This window comes from Akebia trifoliata, chromosome 3, assembly GCF_017979445.1.
Source record: "Akebia trifoliata isolate Shusen 1 chromosome 3, ASM1797944v1, whole genome shotgun sequence".
NCBI classification, from domain to species: domain Eukaryota; kingdom Viridiplantae; phylum Streptophyta; class Magnoliopsida; order Ranunculales; family Lardizabalaceae; genus Akebia; species Akebia trifoliata.
Window position 1 is genome coordinate 4,905,836 of NC_141377.1, and position 23,137 is coordinate 4,928,972.

Below are 23,137 nucleotides of genomic sequence, written 5' to 3' on the forward strand. Positions count from 1 at the left end.
CCAAAGACTCTTGGGTAAGGCCAATGAAAAGCATCCCACGTCCTACTACGCAAACTAGTCCAGTTGGGAGTTCAATATCCTAGATTCACATATCAATAATTCAGAACCTAAAATTTGGGTTAAGATTTTCACCGTATAGTTTGGTATCCAGTGACTTAGAACAATGATTCATGAGAAAACACATGATCCCAACCATTTAGATACAAAATCCAAGAGTTAAGATTTATATGTATCTTGATAACACATATATCAGACACTTATCCTGAGGATAAATCTCAACCATTGGATTTTGTGTTTAAACGATTGAGATCATTCATTTTTTCCACGAGTAGAGGGATCTTGACCCATTAAAAAATTACTACACATTACTCCAACCCATTTCAAGACTAATTGAGCAGAACCCATAAATCAGAAACACCAGAACCAACTGAATAGAAAATTACACATGAATGACGTTCAAGATCCAACAAAATTATTGTACAATATTAAGACAAAATGAGAAGAGAAGCCAAGAAGAAGAAGAAGAAGAAACATGACCCTGAAAGAAGAAAATCTAACTAAACGAGAAGCTATACACATGCCGAGAAAAAAATTCCAAGACAAAAAATAAAATAATGAAGATTAAAACATTAAAACACTCTTCAAACATAACCAAGATTTAGCTCAAATTATAATGTCAACATTACAAAACATTCTAATACTCAATTCAGACAAGTTTAGTTGTTTACAATTAGAATAGGGGCATAAAATCCTAAACCCAAAAGATAGAAAAATCTAGATTGAGAGGGCTTTTTAGGCACCCCAATATTTAATTATTCTCAACCATTTACTTATTTTCTTTATTTTTAATTGGGATGTAATAAATAAAAGTTGGGGTACCAAAAGCAGCGCTCTTATAGAATAGTGATAGGAGAATACATCAGCACAAAGAGTCGTTTAGACGACGTAGAAGGAAAATCAAGCTCTACTAGGAAATACTGGATTATATTCCCTTCTTTTGCAATCATGCCTTGTTCTTATTTCAATTTTGGAAACAATCGCGATTCTCAATCCATGTAAAGAGTTGTGTTCACAATAAATTGCTTGGATATAGCCCCGCCCGATTGCAAATTCAGACTCTTTCTTAACTTGTTATTTGCAAAATTGTTTATCCTTCAGATTGCTCAAAATCAGATCAAACAGGCAGTATTCTCAATCAAGTGTGTCGCATGTTGATGGAAGAATCTTTGGTTCACCTCAACTTTGACACTACATCATGCCATAGCCTTGGTCTCAAGTTCGAATCCCACCAACTATATTCCTGTGGTGGCCACGCACTGGCTTGGACCAAGCAGGCACCAGCCATAGCCTGGGTGTGGGTTGTAGGGACTAGTCAGGATGCGCGCAAGCTGGCCTGGATACCCTTTGTTATCAAAAAAATAAAAAAAAACTTATGCATCAAATGTGCTACCATCATGCCATACTACCTCAGCTTTTGGATCCATCCTAAAGTTTACGGGCACGATCCCTCCAAGAGCCTTGTTGCTTTGCAAGCACCTACAATCAAATAAGAGTAATTTACCAAAACATGCATCAAAAATTGAAAATTTACCAAAATAGTGCACATTCAATTTATTTACTAAAGCTTGAACTTAACAATATTTTTTATAGTTTTCGTACCAAAAATACCCTTTTAACTTGATTTTATAAAACAATATACATTTCTCCTGTTTTGGTTATTCTCATTAAATAAAGTATGTGTTCAAACCTGAGTTCCCTCCTTGTCAATTTTACCCACTGATCCATTTATGATACGTCAATGGGAGAACAATCCTGATCAAACCCCTTACCTAAGGTCGAATGTTACCAACCGCAATGTGTCAAATCCAATTCAAATAACAATGGATACCATTATTCCAACAGTTAGCCCTTTCCTTGATCTAAATTTTCTATTCCTAATTGAATCCACGGAATTGTTAGAATTTGGATGTAAAAGGTTTATAGACGGAGTTAACCATTTTGATAATATATTCAAATCCATTCCTCCTTGATCAAAAGGAATTCCTATGGATCCAACGAACGAAGTTAATAAGAACAATACAAGCAAGGGGAATAGCATAGCATTGTCTGATTCGTGGTAGACAAGAGATATGATTTTTAAAGGGCCTACTGAAAGCTGTTACCTTTTCACTTATGAGGTTTTTTCCAAGGGCATCTTCGTTCGTCTCTTTCTTATCATCTTTTTCCTTACTATCATCCTCTACCTTCAAATCCTTATTTGAAAGGATGGATGGTTGAGTTGTTGGTGCTCCAAACATAGCTTCATCATGAGCAGCTTTGATTTGGTTCTCCCTTCTTGCCTACAGAACATAATAAACTAGTTTATACAAAGAAATTATTCGACTTTTCTCATTCCTTTTTGGTCTAAAATCGAAGGATTATGTTAAAATTGTCGTAAACTAATGATATAGAATACCTCTACAGTTGAAAAACGGAAGCTTTGACCCATATTCTTGACCACCACTGCATCGTCTTCAGCGGCTGCATATACAATCAAGAATTATATTATCAGTAGAAGTTCAATTACGCATGCTAAAGAGAATAGGATAGCATATGATTTGATCTATTGTCTAATGGTCTCAGTTACCATGATTTATTCATATATATGAGAGAAATTTACCAAAATTTCACATGAAAATTGAACAATTATCAAAATAGTGCACTATTTGTTTTAATTCCAAAAATGGAAATTACCTTTTTCAAAAATAAGTTATTTTACCAAAGCATTAAATTTTCAAATGAACAGTGATTAATGCCAAAAATGCCCTTTTACCATTTTTATACACATCCCATGTTTAAGTAAACAGATAGAAATATAATTGTTTTAGTACAATGATGTTTCCCTTCAAAATTTAATTTATTTCATCACTCTATACTAAAACAGTAATATTTCTATTTGTTGATTTAAATAGGGGGTGTGTGTATTGTTTTATAAAAACATGGGGATGCGTATTTTTGGTATCAAAACACTGTTCATTTCAAATTTTACTGTTTTAGTAAAATAATTTATTTCTAAAAGTGGTAATTTACCATTTTTGAAATTAAAATGAATAGTGCACCGTTTTGGTAATTTTCAATTTTCGATGCACGTTTTGGTAAATTACCCTTTATATAAAAGTAATAATAATTTTTTTTAATATAAAATAAGTTAGATTAGGAGATATTTAGTCATAAAATCATGTTTTATTTATATACTATATATTTAAATTAAAATTAATAATTATTCTAATGAAATTATACAAAATCTTGGTCGACTTGGCCAAGTTTCACTGAATCAAACTAGATTTTCAAAAGATCATCCAAGTCATCTCGTTTATCTCGTGGGATTCCGCACAGTTGAGATGCCATGTCTATCCATCTCGGTCTCGTTCGAGATTTAAAACCATGCTGAGAATTGATCAACTATGATCACTACCAACGTAAACTTTGGCTCAATTGGCTGGGCAAATGCAACACATTCAGTTTCTGACCCAAAATAATAGGAAAAAACATCCTCAAAGATTGACCCATGAATTTGCAGAACAAGAGATCTACTTAAACATATTGGGAATGAAGAAGGCAAAGTGTCCAGAATAAACCTTCAATTTCCTCGTCATCAAGTGGGGCATCCTTATTGAACTCAAAGCGTTCCCATCCTTCACCCATGCCATTCACAGTGTCCTTCTCAACTGCAAAACAAGATATTTTCAGGATAGAATAAGAGATTTCCAATATCTGCATATCACAATATCACAGGGTACTACCAAAATGTCAAGTCAAAAGTATTTCAGGCTCATATTGTACATTGTTGGATTAAATACTTGTTTTAAAGAATAAATAAATAAAACAGATATTACTTCTACTTTTCAAAACCAAGGACCAAAAGTAGTGGCACTTGAATGAATACGAGCCGTCTTTTTTCATTGTAAACTTGATTACCACATTTGATAGGAATGGAATTTCAAAAGGGGCCGATTATTTTTGTCACAAAAATTAGCCCTTGATTCAACTTCAGATGCCTAAGTTTTTTTTTTCCCCCTTTTTAATTAAGGAAGGGCTGGGAAGATAGAGAGAGGGATATAAGGTTTGTTATGAAAGAAATGCTGAAAATGGAAATTACTAGAATAAAAAATGATATTTGAAAAGAGAACTGCTATTGGCACCCCAACTTTTACTTATTACACCTTAATTTCTTAAATTATTTATCACCCCCCAATTAAAGATTAAAACACTCTTCAAACATTACAAAGGTCCGACTCAAATTATAATCTCAACATTACAAAACAGTATAACACTCATTTCGAACAATTTCAGTAGTTGTTTACAATTATGACTGGGCTCATAAAATCCTAAACCCCAAAAATAGAAATCTAGCAAAAAAAAATAAGAGCTCTTCTATTGGCACTCTCAGCTTTTATCAACCATTCATTTATTTTCTTTATTTTTAATTGAGGCGTAATAAGTAAAAGTTGGGGTGCCAATAGCAGCTCTAAAAAATATCAGGTTATCCCTGCATATTTAACTAAAGAAGAGAAATTGAACTAATGACGAAACTCAAAAGAGAATCCAACAAGATACCAGTTTGTGAAAGCTGGAGCTTCATCTTTGCTTTAACTCTTTCAGCTGGAGTCTGTTAAGAATAAAATCATTTCAAAGTTTTCATTATGTTTGACAACCCAATTAACATATATAAGAAAAAAGAAAATCAAAACAAAATACACAATCCACATCAAGATGTCCTATAACTAAAACAGCCAATAGTCCTACTTAAATCTATCATTGTATCAGCCTCTACCATATTTAGAAAAATATAAGAGAGCAGATCAAATCTCAGGAACAATATATGGTCTTTCCAATTTTTCAACACATTTCTCCCAATCCCATCAATCTAAAACCTTTTGTAATGGTTGCCCAAAGAAGTTGTATTATTTAGAATAAATCTTTGGACAAAAAATTTGGATCAACACAAGGCTTGAACAATTTTTTGGATCTAAATCCAATGTTTTAAGTTCCAGTTTCAATCAAAACAGAAAATAGAAAAAGATTGTGGCAACTATATCAGCCACAACCTATCTTCTTGTAATAGAAGCAACATTGCTCCAATGGTTAGAACACAACATTTTTTTAGGCAACATGAGATTTTAACAATGTTCACTAGAAGCCAGTGAAGCAAGAGTGTAGATTGGGCAAATCTTCTCTTAGTACATCCACCAATGTCTAGCAATTATCAACCATGTGAATTAAACCAGGTAATTATAGTGCGTGCACGTAATCTGGTGATATAGAAACAATTTAGAACACAATACCTTAAAATGAAAATTTTACTTACAAGTTACAACCCAATTTAGCTTATACTATAAATCAAAACTTTTTGCAGAAAAACAAATTAATTATTTAATATATATATATACAACCACTGTAATTGAGATACTAACCATCTCTGCATTGACTTGTTCTAAATCCAATTATGTTATGTTAAGACCCAAACCAATGCTCCAAAAATACCAAAGCGTTGATAGAGTGGAAAATTTAAGTCTTAACCTAAGGATCCTAACATACCCCACGCTTCAAGGCCGACACTCTCGTTGAACCACTTAATGGTGAGCCCCAGTAGCCCCTTGACCTTCTTTCCAAGTAGCAGGTGTATTGGGTCAAAATACATCAAATGATACAATTGTGGATAAGGTCTTTTTTCTCTCAAAATGTGTGTCCCTAACAGTATTCTTTCAAGGTATTTATAGGCTTCCAAATTTCCCTTTCAATGTACGGATAGCTCTTGACTCGTCCACGTGTCTCGAGAGGGCTATCCCGAACGAGCACCACATCTGCCCTAGCTTTCGGGTATCCCATTGGGGTGTGAAAGGGGACCACTCACACCTGGAATCCCACTTTTCCACTTGAATGACACCTTGGAAGTGCACACACCATCATGGACGTCGTCCATCTGCATCGTCCATTTTATCATGGTCATATGACCTAATCATTCTAGATGGAGGCCTTGGTATGGTTTGTAGTGGTATCTTCTTCCACGGCATTATTGCCACGTTGTACTACCAATTTACGTCATTCCCACCAGGTACCCCTTTTTCATTTTCCATAAGTAGACCCTTCTCAAACTAATTACGGTGGCCCTTCCATATCCCATACTATGGTGAAGCCCTCTTTATTTTTTTCCAAGACCCCCTTCCATATCCCATACTATAGATGAGCCCCATTTTTTTTTTCCATAATCACTTCCCCATGACTCGTATCCCATACTATGGCGAAGCCCCCTTTATTTTTTTTTCCAAGACCCCTTCCATATCCCATACTATGGATGAGCCCCATTTTTTTTCCATAATCACTTCCCCGTGACTCAAACCTTGGACGCGAGGTTGGCTGTGATACCAAATGTTAAGACCCAAACCAATGCTCAATAAATACCTTAGTGTTAATGGAGTGGATAGTTGAAGTCTTAACCTAAGGACCTAAACAACTTGCAACCCAATTAAGTTTATATTATAAACCATAACATTTGCAGAAAAACAAATCAATTCGATTAAAAAACACAAATACATTGGAATTGAGATACTAACCATCTCTGCATACCCCTTGATGAGTCTAGAATAGTCGACTCCACCATTTCTCTCCTTAGTACCCCTATCTCTACTCTTGTCCCCATCACTTCTACTCTTTTCAGCCCTTCGGTGCCGAGGAGATAAGCTCCTACTTCTCCTTCTTTCTCTACTATATCTCTCTCGAGAACTTCCTCGATGTCTTCGTTCTTCTTCCAAAGAACTCCTTGACTTGCTTCCACTCCTCCTCTCACTCTTATCTTTCTCTCTATCTCTACTCCTACTTCTCCTCCTCTTCGAAGACCCATCTCTCTCCCTACTAGAACGATTTTCTGAAACCCTAGAAATATTCTCTGACTTCTGTTTCTTCTTGAATTTGTTTCGAATGTTTTCGAGTTGTAATTGTTTATCGATCTCAGAAGATTTTCCAGGGCTCGAAGCCTTAACGAAATTGCTAAGGGGAGATGAAGAAAATGGGAGAGCAGAACTTCTTGTAGGATGGTTAGTGGTGGTGGATTCGGAAGATTGTGAGGAGAAACCTAATCCTTGTTTGAATCTCGCGGCACCTTCTCCTTTGCGTGTGAGCTCGTCGTAGTACGCAGCGGCTTTTTCTTCCTCCATTAATGGACGTTGGGGAACTGATACAGAGATACGTAAAGTGTGAACACTGGAATTTCAATTTCGGCCGAGGGTTTCCAAAATTAATAGAGGTTCTATTAACACGCCAACTTTTACTTCTAACAAACCAAAGGTGCGGCCATTTGTAGTTTACCCACCGAAATCAAATTACCATTTCACCCTTTCATTTAGGCTTATTGCACCCACAATCACCTACGAAACAAAAACTCAAAACTCACTTTCTTCTTTTTCTTCCTTCATTCTTCCTCCTTCTCTTCTTCTTCTTTTTTATATTTATCTTCTTTTTAGTTTTGTGAAAGATTGAATCAATGGAGATTAGGTTTTAGGATTTTTTTTTTCTAAGTCATAAGATTTCTTTAAAGTTTATTTTACTTTTTTTGCATTTCATTGTCAATGATAATTGAAAAATCACTATTAAAATCTCAAAGCGATGATTTTGAATTGAAGTCATCGAATTTTTTTTGACAATTTTGTTTGATAGGTTCAAACCAAACTTGTTTTAGTACATTTGGTAGATGCCTACCGAATTTTACTAAACATATTCAATATGTATCTACCAAACAAAATTTTCTATCAAATATTATAAAATAGATTCAATTGGTACTTACCGAATAAAACTTTCTCATGTGAATGGCTTCAACTCCATTGAAAGTGTTTAGGATAAGAAAAATAAGTAAGATCAAAATTTAAAACCGTCATTAAAACATTTCTAGATGCGAAGAATTTGAAGAAATAGTACAAGAGAGAGAAAGGAAGAAGAAAATAAGAGCAAGAAAAATAGTTCGGTACCTTTAGGTGGGTGAAATAAGCAATTTAGGTTAAAGTATATTTAATAGGTGTGTGTAAATATTTATTTTAAAGTTACAATGAGTATTGCAAGAAAGTGGGTGAAATGAATCATTTCGGTATGTGCAAATAACTGCCCCCAAACCAAACTATAGACAAACATGTGTATTTTCAAGGGTGAATCTCCATTATGTGCGTTAAATATGATGAAATTCCGAGTTTGATACACTGTTCATTTTGATTCCTAAAACATGCATTCGTCATTTTTATAACCTACGAACTCGTGAGTTCCTCACTATTTATATCTACGAACTTCTGGATATACTGTGAATTCATCGATTATAAAAGTGTTGATTTCACTTGAAATGCATGTTTTGGAAATAAAAATAAATAGTGTATCAAAACCGGAATTTGGACATAAGTTGCGCATGTTTGGGGGGAAAAGGCCTTTTTTCCTAAAAGAGATATGCATTTGGCACCCCAACTTTTACTTATAACACCCCACTTAAATTATAAAATAAAAAAAGATCAACTGGTTACACACCACTCACTACTACTTGCACTCCATCACTTAAAAATTTTCCTTTGCACTTTGTTTGGATGATTACACTAAGTAAAAAAAAAATATTGCACACTTTTGCTTGTTGATTTTGTTTATTGCTCTTTTTCAATCATGCTCAAATAAACTATTGTTGGTTCAATAAAATTTGTAAAAAATTATTGATCATACAATAAGCATGTTTACAATATTACACAAGAAGAGACGACGAAGTCACGAGAATGTGAATAATCCTAAATCTTAACATTATTGATAATGCAATTCAATTAGTAGATTAAAATGGACGTTATAAAAAATGTTATTTTTCAAGGTTTGTGTGCAACTAGTTGGTCCCTTTAAAAAAATAAGTGAATAGTGGAGATTAAGTATATAGCTTAAAAGTTTTGGATTGGGCTGATTTTTTATGTGAGGGTGATCTCTATGGTGAAGAGATCACCCTCATAGAAAATCAGTCAAATTTGAAACTTCTAACCTCACCAAAATTAGTTTACAAATTAACGGTAAAAAATCGACGGTCTATAATTCTAAATCACTTTTGATGGGGTTAGAAGTTTCAAATTGGGTTGATTTTTTGTGAGGATGGTCTCCCCGGCAAGGAGATCATCCTCACAAAAAACCAGCTCATTCCAAGAAACTTCTAACTCATATAGGACAAAGGCATTGGCTCCATGTATATAAAAGTTATTATTGTGTTTCATTGATTTGATTTATTCCTTTTTTCACACCTAATCCAATCCCACATTTTAGTAACTTTCTCTCCATCTCTCTTCAAAATTTTGGACAATGGAGGTTCCTTTTAAGACTTCATGGAGGTAGATGAAGGTGTTAAAAGTCCACCTTGCCACCACTAAAGTATTTGAAAACCAATTGGATGGTGTAGAAGACATTGATTTCATCAAGGCATTTATGCATGCGTAGGAGCTTCAACCTACTTTCATTCTCAACACAGGAGTCTTCCGTTCTTGTCCCAAGCCCGAAAATGGAACATTGGCTATCAACACAGATGGAGCCCTAAGTCAAAGCAGGGGAGGTTATGGTGCAATAATGAGATATCATGGTGGCATGATGTTGGTAGCTATAGTTGGGTGTGATGTTCCAAAAATTTGTTTATCTTCCATGAGCTGTAGAGCATAGAAAAAAGGGCTCATGCCTTCAAAGAGTGGATGCAAAAAGGTTTTCTTTATCTTTTGAGTTTTTTGGTCGAAACGGTCGCTTAAGATCTTTGGTCTCTACCTGGACCCAATGAAAAAAATTGGATCACTTCTTATGGATTCGTTGAGAATGATTCTGATCTAGTTCGTGGCCTATTAGAAGTAGAAGGCATTCTAGTGGTGTCTGTGAGCAATCTGACTCGAATTTAGTTGTCAACATCCTTAACGAATTCATCATTTGGTCCTTAATGTAAATTTTTTTTCACGTGTCAACACCTCATTTACCCTCACTAAATCCAATCAACCTATCCCCATCATCACCCTAAAAGACTACTCCCCCACCATACCACATATCATAATCCAACTACATCACTTTCTTTAAAAATCTCACCACAAAGCATCATCTAGGTCTCAAATGAGATTTAAAACCATGGGTTGAAGAGCTTGAACATAACTGGTTTTGAGAATGAAAAATAAAAGGTTTTTAAGCTTTGACTAGAGTTTAAAGATGAGGGCAGTTGGGTCTTCTTCTCGTTAGTCTATTAAAAAGGACTTAGTCAATGGAGAATGTCATACTCATCAATTCAAAACGAAGGAGGTATCTCTAATATTCACGAAATTATGAGGGCATATCTAAAGTTTCAAGATACAAACGAAAAAGGAATAAAATAGGTGGGTTGGGCGAAGTCTCGTTGAGTCTGAGAAGGTGAGGAGAGAGAGAGAGAGAGAGGGCTCATGGCGACAGCAGCTAGGGCTGTGCTGCTCTCCTGCTTCATCGATCTCTCTTTCAATTTCAAACCTCACCAATCTCCAACCCTCTTTTCCCGCCACCACTTAATTCGACCGTTACTTCTTCCAACCAAGAAATCTTTATCTTCATCTTCTCCTCACCACCAACGTCTCTCCTACTCTCCCACCATTCTCAACTGTTTAGTCTCTGATGTAGATGGTGGTGGTGTAGCCGACGACTTCGTATCCACTCGTAAATCCGATTTCGATCGAGAATTCTCCGTAATTGCGAACATGCTTAAGCGAATCGAACCCCTTGACACCTCCGTAATCTCCAAGGGCGTATCATCCGCTGCAAGGGATTCTATGAAACAAACCATATCTACTATGCTTGGTCTTCTTCCTTCGGATCAGTTTTCGGTCACAATTAGGGTTTCTAAACACCCCCTTGATCGGCTCCTTACATCTTCAATCATTACTGGGTAATTTGCAATACTATCCACTAATAAATTCCCTTTATTTATTTTTGTTATTAAAATTGGATAATTGGGTTGTTACTTGTTAGTGAATTTGGTTGCTTGATTGGTAATTTATAGTGGAATGTTGCTATCTTTAAGGAGGTATTTCCAATACTACCACCAATAAATATGCCAGTAATACATACCCTTATTTATTTATTTTTATTCTTAAAATTTAATGAGTGGCTTGTACTTGTTAGCATAGTTACAAAAAAATTTTCAGAAAAAATCATAAAACTCTCCGAATTAGAGATTAGCTGATTAAATCAAGGATTTCTCAATTAATTATGGAACATGGTAACTTTTTTTCCTTTCACCTTCAATTATTATTATTATTATTATTATTATTTTTCAACATTCAAACATCAAGAAGAAGACCAAGGATGTGTTTGAAAAGCACGTATTGAAGGTATGAGAGTCCAATTCGTGTGGGTTGTTGTTTTACCTGTGTTAGGAAGGTGCAAGTAACATGAGTCGCCAATTCACCAACTCTCCAATTACTTAAAAATTGGACTTTTCAACTTTCATCACATTTGATGAAAGTTGGCAACACGCACGGGTCGACCTCAAAATCAGGTAAAATTTACATCTCTCTCTCGTTTTTCAGACCAAAGAGCTCCAAACCCTCATTGATGGTGGTCTCTCTCTCTCTCTCTCATTTTTCAACCAAGGAGCTCCAAATCCTCATTAATGGTGGTCTCTATCTCTCTGTGTAAATCTTCATTCCACACATGATTGGTATTTTTTTCCTCTCCATCTCTCCATTAATGCCCTTATCTCCAACTTCCACCCAAAGACTCATCATGTTCAAACTCTTCAATCCCTAGTGTCCTTTTTTTTAAACTCTTCAATCTTTGGGTTAAACCCATTCAATCTTTATCTTAAAAGCATGTAAAACCATCGGAAAGTTCAAGCAAATTTATGTGCAGGATATGTTTGAATAGAACCTTTTTGATGAAATGCCAAATAGGATTATGGTTTCTTCAACATCATTGATGGATTTCAATTTTGTTTTACCAACTGTGGGTTTTAGAAAGTTGGATGGGGGGAATATGGGTTTTGCATAATTTCCAGACTCTTTACTTTAGTAGAGTATAGGAATTTTTACCTCTTTCATTTGTAATTAATCAATCACAAGAATTTTTACAACTCTCTTGGACAATCAAACATTAAAACTATAATTAACTTTCACCATAGATTTTCGAAAGTTGAACTTATGAGAGTTCAACTTCTGAAAGTCCAACTTTCGACATGAACTCTCAGTTTTCAAACACACCCTAAGGTTTTTAGAGAGGTTGAAGATGATAGGTTTGGCAAGAAACCAAAAAACATATTTTGTATAATCTCCGAAATTTTGCTAACTTTTTAACGATACTTCCCGTATTTATTCAAATTGAAAACCCACCGAATAATTACCGAATCCAAACTTTGTTACTATGCTTGCTAGTGAATTGGTTGTTTGATTGGTAATTTGTTAGGTATTATTTACTGTGGAATGAGGGTTTCTTTGACGTGGTAATTTGTTTGGTATTATTCTTCGTTTTTTAATAAAATTTATACTTATAAAAAAAATGCTACCACTAATAAATACCCTTTTTTTTTTCATTATCTTTATTCTTAAAATTGAGTGAGTGGGTTGTACTTGTTAGCATAGTCACAAAATTCTACGAATTTTTCATAAAATTCATAAAATGATCCGAATTTGGGGTTAACCAATTAAATCAGTGAATTACTAATTAATCAACTATTCCTCAATAAATTATGGAACATGGTAACATTTTTACCCTTCACCTTCAAAAATTTATTATTTTTTTCAATATTCAAACATCATCAAAAAAGGAAGAAGAGTACGATTTTTAGAGAGGTTAAAGATGATAGGTTTGGTAAGAAGCCCAAAAACATATTTTGAATAATCTCTGAAATTTTGCTGAATCTATCCGAATTGAACACCTACCGAATAAGTACTGAATCCGAACTTTGTTAGTATGCTTGTTAGTGAATTGGTTGTTTGATTGGTAGTTTTTTTAGGTATTATTCACTGAGGAATGCAGAATATTGGGCTTCTTGGATGAGGAATTTCCAATAGTACCACTAATAAATATACTTCTTTTGTTTATTTTGTTCTTGAAATTGGATGAGTGGGTTGTTACTTTTTAGTGAATTGGTTGTTTGATTGGCAATTTGTTAGGTATACACTGTGGAATGCGGAGTATCGGGTATCTTTGACGAGGAATTTTGGTATTTCTCTTGAGAGTTCGGAAACATCGATTTCTTCTTGTGCGTCTGAAGTTTTAGAAAATGGGTTTGGGGAGAGGAAGAGTAGGGAGGGAGAATTTGAGTGTGGTGAAGATTTGGGGGAGAAAGGAATTCCTTGCAATATCGGGGATTTGTCACCTGAGGTTCTAAATTATGTACAAGAGCTTAAATTGGAACTTGCTACTATGGAAAAGGTGAGGATTTTTCTCATTGTATCATTTCTTTATTGGGGTGAATTTTGTGCCTATATATATCAACATTATTTAAAAGAAAGTTAGAACAAAAGAGGAAATAAATAAATAATATGTGCCAAAATACAGAAAACTGAATTATATAAAACTAATATGGACTTCATTAATGCCAGATGCAACCCTAATTTCTCCATTGTATTCTTCAGAAATTTATGCAATTGAAATTTGAGATCACTCATTGGGTACCAACACTTGCTAGATTTGCTTTTAACTCTCTACAACTCTTCTCCATAAGTTAATTAAACCACATTTAGCAAAACACTAATGATCTATCGAGAGCACAATCAGAATAGATTAATTATTGAAAGAGACCTAGAAGTCCGCCATCAGATGCTGGAGCAATCTATCTTGCCTCTGATTGGGAAGCTTGTAAGTCCACCGTCGGGAGTTTCCATTTTTTGCATTTTCTAAGGGAAGCTATATCTGATTTATTGGACCTAACTATATCTCAATACAGATTTTTCTGGTTGGGGGTATTGAGTACCCTTATTCTCAGCAATCCATGATATGGCTTTTAGACACATTTAACAGTGTCAAAAATGAAATTGGACCACATGGGCTTCTTCTGTTCTTTCAGGGACGTTCTTTCTACTCCTTTTCATATGATGACGAAATCAAGTTTGCCAGCCATGTTGACAATTGACTTGATCATTTCTTCTTTCTGTTATAACTGTCTTTTTTTCTTTTAAAAACTTCATGAGGCACCTGTTTTTCACATGGCCACCTTAGATGCACAAGTCTTATTTCCAGAAAATATTAATGTAAGAGAATATGATGCATGAGATACATTGTATAATTATCAATGTATTTCATCACAAAAGGAAGGTAGTGATGGAGAATGATATATGTAGCAATATCAATTAAGATATTTTACATTAGGAAGTGTTAATAAATAAGAATATTTATATTAGGATATTTTCGTATCTTGGTTGATGTAATCTCTATAAATACTCTATTAGGGTTCATGTATCATTTATCAAAGAATTCTCAATAAAATCAATTTTTCTACATGGTATCAGAGCTCGAGCTCCTCTGAGCACATCGATCTTAGTGCGCCAATAAAACCACACCTCCTTTATCTCTACAAATCTCCTACGTCTATATATTTATCTCTTACGATCTCATTTTTTTTTCTTATTTAAGCTCTCTCCAATGAGAGTTCTTTCATTTAAATCGCATAATCCTAATTGGTATGCTCTTGGGAGAGATCATGACAAACCTTGTCCCGTAAGCCACCGGCTTCGACAGACTCAAAAAAGAGCAGGATGCGACAATGGTAGACTTTATAGACAAGTAGTGACCACTAGGAAGCACAATTGGATCTTGGGCAATCTAATAGCATGGAGCTTAGTGAGCTCAAGATAAATTATTCAGAGAAGCTAATTGCAAACCCTTTCTTCAAAAGACCATGCAATTGCAGGAGAGTGCAAGAGAATATGATGCATGAGATACATTGTATCATTATCAATGTATCTCATCACAAAAGGAAGATAGTGATGGAGAATGATATATGTAGTAATAACAATTAGGATATTCTACATTAGGAAGTATTAATAAATTAGAATATTTATATTAGGATATATCCATATTGTGGTTGATGTAATCTCTATAAAAACCCTATTAGGGTTCATGTATGAATCATCCAAGAATTCCTAATGATTTCAGTTTTCTACAATTAATACAATCGGAGTCTTCGTGACAATGGATTGAGTTAGTGATGGGTAACCAAAAAAGTGTGTGGAAGTCATTCACCTCAATTCATTGAAGCACTCATATGTCCACTCCAAGATGACTCTCTTGTGGGCATATCATGATTGAAAGACTAGACCGGCCCACTAATTTTTTGATAAGTTAAAATTTTATTAAAAAAGGGGACGAGATGGCCCCGAAGAACAAACTTAACTAAAATTTGAGGGTCACTTAGGAATTCTCTAAATTACAAACCATATCCCACCTAACAACGAGATCCTTTAATTACAAATCATATCCCACCTAACAACGAGATCCTCAAAGAAGATCCCTTTAAAAACATTATACAATTTTCCCCAAAGGAACAAAGGGCCTAAAATAGACAGAAGTAGATCTGAAATGGAAGCTTTTTCCCTTAAAAAAATATGATTATATTTCTCTTTCCAAATATCCCCAACAAATGGCGAACGAGGTGAGATTCCAAAGGATCCATTTCACACCTCTGAAGGGGTTACTCCACGACCCCCAAGTCGCCTAAAGCTCCTTAATTGACCTTGGAAAACAATCCTTCACACCAAAGAGATCGTGGAAATGAGCCCAAACCTCGTGAGCAAGATCACAGTGAATGAGCAAGTGGTTTGCCGTTTCACCATCCCTTAAGCAAAGCAAGCAACCATTTGGTGTTTGTAGATATTTCTTAATCAACTAATCCAACATGATGACTTTCTCCAACGACGCTTGCCACACAAATACAAAAACCTTAGAGGGTACCTTAACACCACAAGCAAAAAAAGCTAGGAATGTGGAATTGGAAGAGGGAAACTTCGTAGCCTACATAGACCTTACCGAGTAGGCCCCCTTTCTCGTGTCAACCCAGTAGATACTATCATCCCTATCCTCACAAATGGTATAACTCTCGACCAATTCCAAGAGCTTTCCCACAAGTAAGCTCCCAATCGTTGAAGTTTCGTTCGAAGCCGAAGTCCCAATGTCTTAACATGCTATCTCCCACTAAGAACTCCATTATAGGCCTCCCTTCTTTACAAGAGATTGCACGAAGATCCGGAAATTGCTCATCCAAAGAAGTAACCAGTCCACTAAATTTGTCAAAGGCTGATATGATTTTACAATCCAACTTGGCTAGTTAACATCCCTGTGGCCGCTTATCAGACTCTTATAATATTATGTGTACCAGCAGATTCCACCAATATGTAACCCAATCTCGAATTATAAGTTCTCACAAATTTCTTTCTTTTCTTCCTTATTTCTAATTGCTTTTCCCCTAAAGAAAAGCCTACCTAGCTTGATGATGTTGTGACTTAATCTTTAGATTTTTTTCAATTGATTAAGGACTTCCTTAGCTCTTACGTCAATCATACACGAGTAGGTGTCTGGAGAAGTAGAAAAGGTTGCATTTCATTTGTATGAATGTTATTTAAACAAACGACAGTGGAAAAAAGTTTAATCTTCTTTGGCTTGGGAAACAACTTAAGAATATCATTACCTTTTGATCTTATGGTCCGGAGACCCAAAAGAAGGTGTTTTAATGATGATTCGGCCATATAGGTCTTAAATCTCTATAAGAGGATTACTTGACTAATAATATATGCATGGTAGATCAAAAACAAGTTTTGACTTTTGAGTACCACTCTTAAAGTAAGATTATGTTCCATAACTTCAGAATTTTGTTGGTTAACTGAGGTGTGTAATAGACTGGTGAACTCCCTGCTCTTTCTTCCTATTTGTACTCCTGCTTGTAGTGGCCTATATGGAACTACAGTTAGTTATTCTCACAGTAATGATCATCATTGCTAAATCATTCCATTCCAAGTACCTATTTGATTGAACAGTTTGGATTTTTGAATTTCATGAGGTTATGAATGTTAGAATGAGCTGAATTTTTGTGAGGATGGTCTCAAAGTATTGGCACCTGATTGTGTGAATGGACTGTACAGCATGATATTGGGCTTTTATAAATGGTGTTACGAATGGGGAGCAAGTATAGACCAAACCATGTATATGGGTTGGGATCTGTGGAGATTTAGAAGGTGACATTTAAAAGTCACATGCACTCATAGGGTCCACACGGAGAATGAGGCCAAGGGACAATTTTACAAGTTGAACCATCATGCAACATCCATTTTCGTTGATAGGGTTAGAAGTTTCAAAACGCTTTTTTTTGTAAGGATGATCTTCATGGTGGAGATCATCCTCCTAAAAATCAGCTCTTGTATCTTCGGTTTGGTCCCCTATGAGAAAGAGTAACTTCAGACGTCAACTTTCCAAATGCCCCCACATGAACATCATTGAATTCTATTCTTTCTCACCATGATCTGGACCAATTGTTTTTGACTCATGGGTCTATTGAGTCTATTATTAATGATACTACTTTTGAGTTCAATGCCTAAGAATCACTATTGGGGCTGTGGCTTTTGGAGTATATGAGTGCATGATGGGCTAAACTAAACATTCATGGCTCAATGGACCTAAAAGCATGCCAGATGGCACTAAACCATATCATTCATTGATAATCTTCCATTTGTGTACAAGTCATCTTGACATGGGTCCCATAGGCTTGTGTAAAAATGTATAAGAACACACATAGATCTGTAATATGTGCTTGCCAACTATTTGAAATTAGCTACGTGATTCTTATTCTGCTATGTGTGTATACGTATAAATCAATTAATGCCTTCGGTGCCTACCATGGTATTGGTATTACGTGCTTTCGCTCGGTTGGTCTTCCCCGACCGATCTACTTTTATCAATGAAATCTCACTTATAAAAAAAATGGTATTGGTATTATATTTTCATCGCTAAGTTTATTGGGTTTACATTTTCTCAGGAATTGCATGCTCAGAAGCAGGAAAATAAGCGCATGGAATGTAATAAAGAAGAGAACAATGATTTGTTAGACTACTTGCGATGTTTGGAACCCAATATGGTATGATTTGGAGTTTCTGATTTAAATTGATCAAATGGCGTGGTTTCCGTTAGAAGCTTCTCTACTTTAAAAAACGAGTAATGTACCCATATTTCTAGATCATTGTATTTGAATGTTTTGAACAGGTGAGTGAACTATCGCGGCCAACATCGTCCGAGGTGGAGGAAATTATTCATCAACTTGTGCAAAATGTATTGCAAAGACATTTCAAAGATGATACCACCTCTAGTTTCTTGGAAGATTCAATCATAGGAAAAACAAAGAACAACCCAGATAGCGATGTTGAACTCCGTGACACTATAGGCACTTCTCGGGATTACCTTGCTAAGCTACTTTTCTGGTTTGTACTTACGTGCATTGCTAGCCTTAATGTTTTATGGTTTAGATCATATACTACAATTGCTCACTATTCAAGTTTAAACTCTTTCTGGAATGATTCCTTATGGATTTATGCTTGGTTTAAAAGAATTGCAGAAAAGTAATTGTCAAGTCTCATTATGAGAGCTTGACAGATATATATATATATGGGAAATGTTCAGCACCATACATTTTGGCAAAACATTTTTCAAACATGGGTTAGAAGTTTTGGAATTGGCTGATTTTTGGTGAGGATGATCTCTACGGTGAGGAGATCATCATCACCAAAAATCAGCCCATTCCAAAACTTCTAACCCCATCAAAAATGGTTTACAAAAAATAGACGGTCCACGATTTTTCAACTTGTAAATATGGGGCTAGAAGTTTTGGAATGGGCTGATTTTTGGTGAGGATGATCTCCTCACCGCAGAGATCATCCTCACCAAAAATCAGCCCATTCCAAAACTTTTAACCCATGTAGGACAAAAATGGTTGGCTAAAATGTTGGCCAAAATGTTTGGTGCTGAACGGGACCCTATATATATATATATATTAGTAAAAGAGTAAATAAATATAAACGCCCTTACAAAGAAATAAAATATAAAAATAGAAAAAACATTTTTTTTTCTAATACTCCCCCCCTCAAGCTAGGGCAAATATATCAAATAATAGATCATCAGCTTCGGCATGAAAGCGATGATTCTGATTCATAGGAGAGGAGGCATGACAATAACTAAGCATACCAGTGTCCTGAAGAAGATCCAATATGTATTTGCATTGAGATAGCGAAATACCATGGTGAGAGCGGATCACTTTTATCTCTAAGAAGTATTTGAGGGGACCCAAGTCAACCTCAAAAAACACAGTCCAATAAATCTTAATTCTATCAATTCACTGTGCATTATCTCCAGTTACTATAATGTCATCCACATAAATCCAAATTATGGTGCAACGGTTATCCACTCGACGAACAAATGAAGTATGATTTTAGTGGCATCTAGAAAACTCCATGAGAAACTGATATGTTTGGTGTCTAGCAATCCGCTTAACCACAAACCTAACTGTCTCTGCAGGCAGTTCAGCCATAGACTCGTAGTGAGAGAACTCTTCCCAACGAGATTGAAGGAATCCAAAGTAGTCAGCTACACTTTGAGTCCTCTGGGTAGTCTGGGCAATGTCTCGATAAAGCTCGTAGATTATCGAGTCATTCCGAGCATGCGCATGTGTCTGAGTGAGGGTTGATCATAACAAAGAGATAGTCTCATGATACATGAACATGGTGTAGATGCATTGCTCCATAGAGTTAAAAAGCCATACAAGGATAGTGCAGTTGACAATCTCCCATTGTTCAATGTTGGGACTAGTAAGAAGTGACTTATTAATAGTGCTTAAAAACCATCCAGATTTTCCTCTACTTCCCAAATAAAGCCTAACTGAATGAGACCATGACTGAAAATTCCGATCATCTAATGGGGCATTAGTAATGCGTTGGGCTGAGAGGTTTGCTCCAAGAATGGTATTGGAGTCCTTGGTCTCTTGATGTGATGTCATCGCTTACTACGAATAACATAGTCGGAACTTTGGTTGAAGGGAGATCACTGTGGTCTCAAACGCACAAAAAACAGTTGTTGTAGTCGAATAATTATCACAAAGCAGCTGTCATAGTCCCTAACATAAGCCTCGTAGTTGTTGTCAATCACTAACTAGCAGACCACCAAGCAACAAAGCATCCAATAGCAGATCACCCAATAGTTGTAGTTGAAGGACTCCACATAACACCTTGCTGTTGATGAAGGTCACAGAACAACACCTGTTGTTTTTGCAAATCACAAAGCGACACTTTGTTGTTATTGCAGGGCCACATAATAGTGCTTTGTGTTGTCGCAGGTCACATAAATAGCTCATGCTGTTGTCGTAGGGCCACAGAGCAGTGCCTTGTGTTGTCGCATGTCAATGAAACGTCACTTGTTGTCGTAGGCCACAGAACAGTGCCTTGTTGCTGTCGTAGGTCTTCACATAGCCCAACAGTCTTGTCGTACAACTCATACCACCCAAAAACACTCTCGTATGATAGCAGTATGGGTAGAAATCCTTTCAAAGGGAAAAAATCGAACCAAACCACCTATGAAAGGTAGAAAACCCTACCGTAGGGCAGAAACATAGTACAAAAATTTATTGCAGTATGTGAAAAAGAACGATAAAACTCTATTGCAACATGTGATTAAAGGAATAAGAATCAAAGAAAAAAGCCCCCAAAGGAGAGACCTCTAACAAAGTTGCTGCTAGATTATTAGGTCTCAAGACATAGAGGTGTTGATGAAGGAAAAAGAAAAGAAAAGTGAGGAGAGGAGACTTCAAGATCCCAAAAAATCGAAGAAGGGTCCTCTAGGACTTTGATACCAAGAAGAATTACATAAAAGTAATTGTCAAGTCTCATTATGAGAGATTGACAAATATATGTATTAGTAAAAGAGTAAATAGACATAAACACCCTTACAAAGAAATAAAAGAATAAAAACAGAAAAACATTCTTATTTCCAATAGGTTTTTTAGCTAGTTCACCCACACGCATGCACACACAAGCATGGATAAGACACTATTTTCTTTCATTCATGTATTGAAATGTATATTTATGCACATATGATTTGTATAAATGTATGGTAACAGGTGTTACTTAGGTACGAAGCATGGGTGGCAATTTTCCAGGTGCCATATCCCTACCGCATCAATGTCTAAGAATCTAGTTAAGGGATCATGGCTTTAAAATTATCATTATTAAATCATTATCCCAAGGATTTGGGGTTGGCTAAACAAATCCTATTCTTCCATTCCACTCCGTCCAGGACCACATCTTCTATTATTATTAGTGTTAAAAACTTATTAAAAATATAAATAATATAATAAATGCTAATAAATAAGAGCGGAGGAAGGAATGAAGAAGAGAGATACATGGTGTCTATTGAAAGTATAAAGAGAGAAAATGATGATTCCACTAGCAACATTAATAAGAAAACTAAAAAGAGTAGCAAGTGGACCTTGTTGAGGAGGTAAAGAGTAAGAAGAAGACTATTGGGGCTGTCTCAAATGAAATCTGTGTAGATCATTATCCTCAAGGCATCTAAATAAGTTCTTTGAAGTAAAATAATTTGGTGGCTTGAGTTGAGGCATATGATCTGGAATAGGTTCCAACAACATATACATGTCTCCCATCGACATGGATACCTTTGCCCTCAAGTGTTTTTAAGAATCCATGAACCATAGCGCTTGATGTGTTGGCTGGATGTGCTTTCTAGAGTTGTTTGTATATGTGGTGGGCCGTGGTCATTTTGACTTTATTGAGTACAATTCTAGTTCAGGTCTTTCTTCCTGTTTGTTATTGAGTAATTCTGTTTGCATTTTCTGGGGTAGGGTTCCAGTCCTTGTTACTTTGTTGGTCATCTCGACCACTTTAATATAGATTGCATTTTCCTAAAAAAAAATAATGGACATTTAGTTGCTCTTAAGCGTGTTTCAAAAGTTGAAAATTATCTTTTGTATGTTGCACGGTTGCTGCCCCGTATGTTTTGTGATGTTCTGTGACTTGGATGCATGTGGGCATTAGGGAATGAGAAAATCATGTAAAACTGTCGGGCCCCAGATGCCATCTGGGTGACTTTTCTGTGTTTCACATCTTTGAATCCTCTTTGACACTCCATTATTTATATTCCTAGATGTATGAAAAATAAAATTCTATTAATCAATTAGCATGTTCGAATTTAGTAAAACCAGATACAGATGTTTGAGTTGGAAAATTTCTGTTTTGATAATTTTGCTGCTGCTGCTGCCTGGTTTAAATCATCAATTCTACACTCCAAAATTTATTTAATAATGTATATCTACTCCCCAACTCTGTATTTACTGATGCAGTGTTGAACATTACTTGATACGTGTTTGGATACTATGCACACAACCTATGGTACATCTAGGTTAAGCAATCCAACAAGTGATATTTTTCCCCTGCTAAGAAATGTTAAGTTTGATACTGGCCATTGTTTGCCCACCTTATTCATGAGGTCATATATGTAGTATGGGGATCATTTTCGGATATTGAGGTTGCTTGTACATGTATGACCTTTAGAGTAATGATTTTCTGACGCCCCCTCTGACATACGCTCGACGTGGCATGTTCTAGAACCGTAGTTCTTTTTCCTTGGGATACACAACTGCACATATTTATGGGGATATGCAGTTGTCTCTCGAGGAAAAAATATTTGTGGTTTTAGCCCATGCCACGTCAGGATGTATGTCAGAGGGAACGTCAGAAAATCATGACCAACCAATAAAGGGTTGGTGAGATGGCCAGGTACACAAGGCACATGTTGGAAGTGTTGATGGGCGTGTCCATGGGATTAGTCAGACAGTCTGGAAAATACCCATGTATTAAAAAAAATCCTTTATGAATGTTAGTTATGACAAAATTTGGATCAGAAGATGCATAATGAAGGTTCTTCTTTCTTCTTGATGGTAGGTGTATGCTATTGGGTCATCACTTGAGAGGCTTGGAGAACAGATTGCACCTAAGCTGTGTTGTAGGATTGTTGTAATACGACAAGAGTGAAAGGAAAGGTAGAAGAGTCGTGTATATTCTTCTTCATTGTAAACTTTTTGTAAAGACTATTTATCGTAATTGATTCTAGTTCTTCCTTC

At 35.7% G+C, this 23,137-nt stretch overlaps 2 protein-coding genes across 2 annotated transcripts; one reads left to right on the plus strand and one right to left on the minus strand.

Annotated features, from left to right (window-relative positions):
- Window positions 1-640: 640 nt before the first annotated feature.
- LOC147405676 (serine/arginine-rich splicing factor) lies at window positions 641-7,255 on the minus strand. Its single transcript, XM_086433471.1, has 7 exons — window positions 6,594-7,255; window positions 4,597-4,648; window positions 3,618-3,707; window positions 2,456-2,520; window positions 2,163-2,339; window positions 1,467-1,536; window positions 641-1,393 (listed from the first exon to the last, which is right to left on the minus strand). The coding sequence occupies exons 1-6, from the start codon at window positions 7,191-7,193 to the stop codon at window positions 1,486-1,488; spliced, it is 1,035 nt and encodes a 344-aa protein (XP_086289597.1). The 5' UTR covers window positions 7,194-7,255; the 3' UTR covers window positions 641-1,393; window positions 1,467-1,485.
- A 3,131-nt stretch (window positions 7,256-10,386) lies between these two features.
- LOC147405677 (uncharacterized) lies at window positions 10,387-23,137 on the plus strand. The gene is made up of 5 exons (XM_086433473.1): window positions 10,387-10,918; window positions 13,143-13,404; window positions 17,996-18,094; window positions 18,220-18,434; window positions 22,959-23,137. The coding sequence occupies exons 1-5, from the start codon at window positions 10,443-10,445 to the stop codon at window positions 23,032-23,034; spliced, it is 1,128 nt and encodes a 375-aa protein (XP_086289599.1). The 5' UTR covers window positions 10,387-10,442; the 3' UTR covers window positions 23,035-23,137.

What these genes read in the sequence shown, in the direction of transcription:
- LOC147405676 (XM_086433471.1), bottom strand. Translation starts at nt 7,193, where the DNA reads ATGGAGGAAGAAAAAGCCGCTGCGTACTACGACGAGCTCACACGCAAA. An exon ending in TCCGTTTTTCAACTGTAGAG is followed by an intron (nt 2,340 to 2,455) that starts GTATTCTATATC and finishes TATGTTCTGTAG; the next exon opens with GCAAGAAGGGAGAACCAAAT. An exon ending in AAAACCTCATAAGTGAAAAG is followed by an intron (nt 1,537 to 2,162) that starts GTAACAGCTTTC and finishes ATTTGATTGTAG; the next exon opens with GTGCTTGCAAAGCAACAAGG.
- LOC147405677 (XM_086433473.1), top strand. Translation starts at nt 10,443, where the DNA reads ATGGCGACAGCAGCTAGGGCTGTGCTGCTCTCCTGCTTCATCGATCTC. An exon ending in GATGTTTGGAACCCAATATG is followed by an intron (nt 18,095 to 18,219) that starts GTATGATTTGGA and finishes TGTTTTGAACAG; the next exon opens with GTGAGTGAACTATCGCGGCC. An exon ending in CTTGCTAAGCTACTTTTCTG is followed by an intron (nt 18,435 to 22,958) that starts GTTTGTACTTAC and finishes TCTTGATGGTAG; the next exon opens with GTGTATGCTATTGGGTCATC.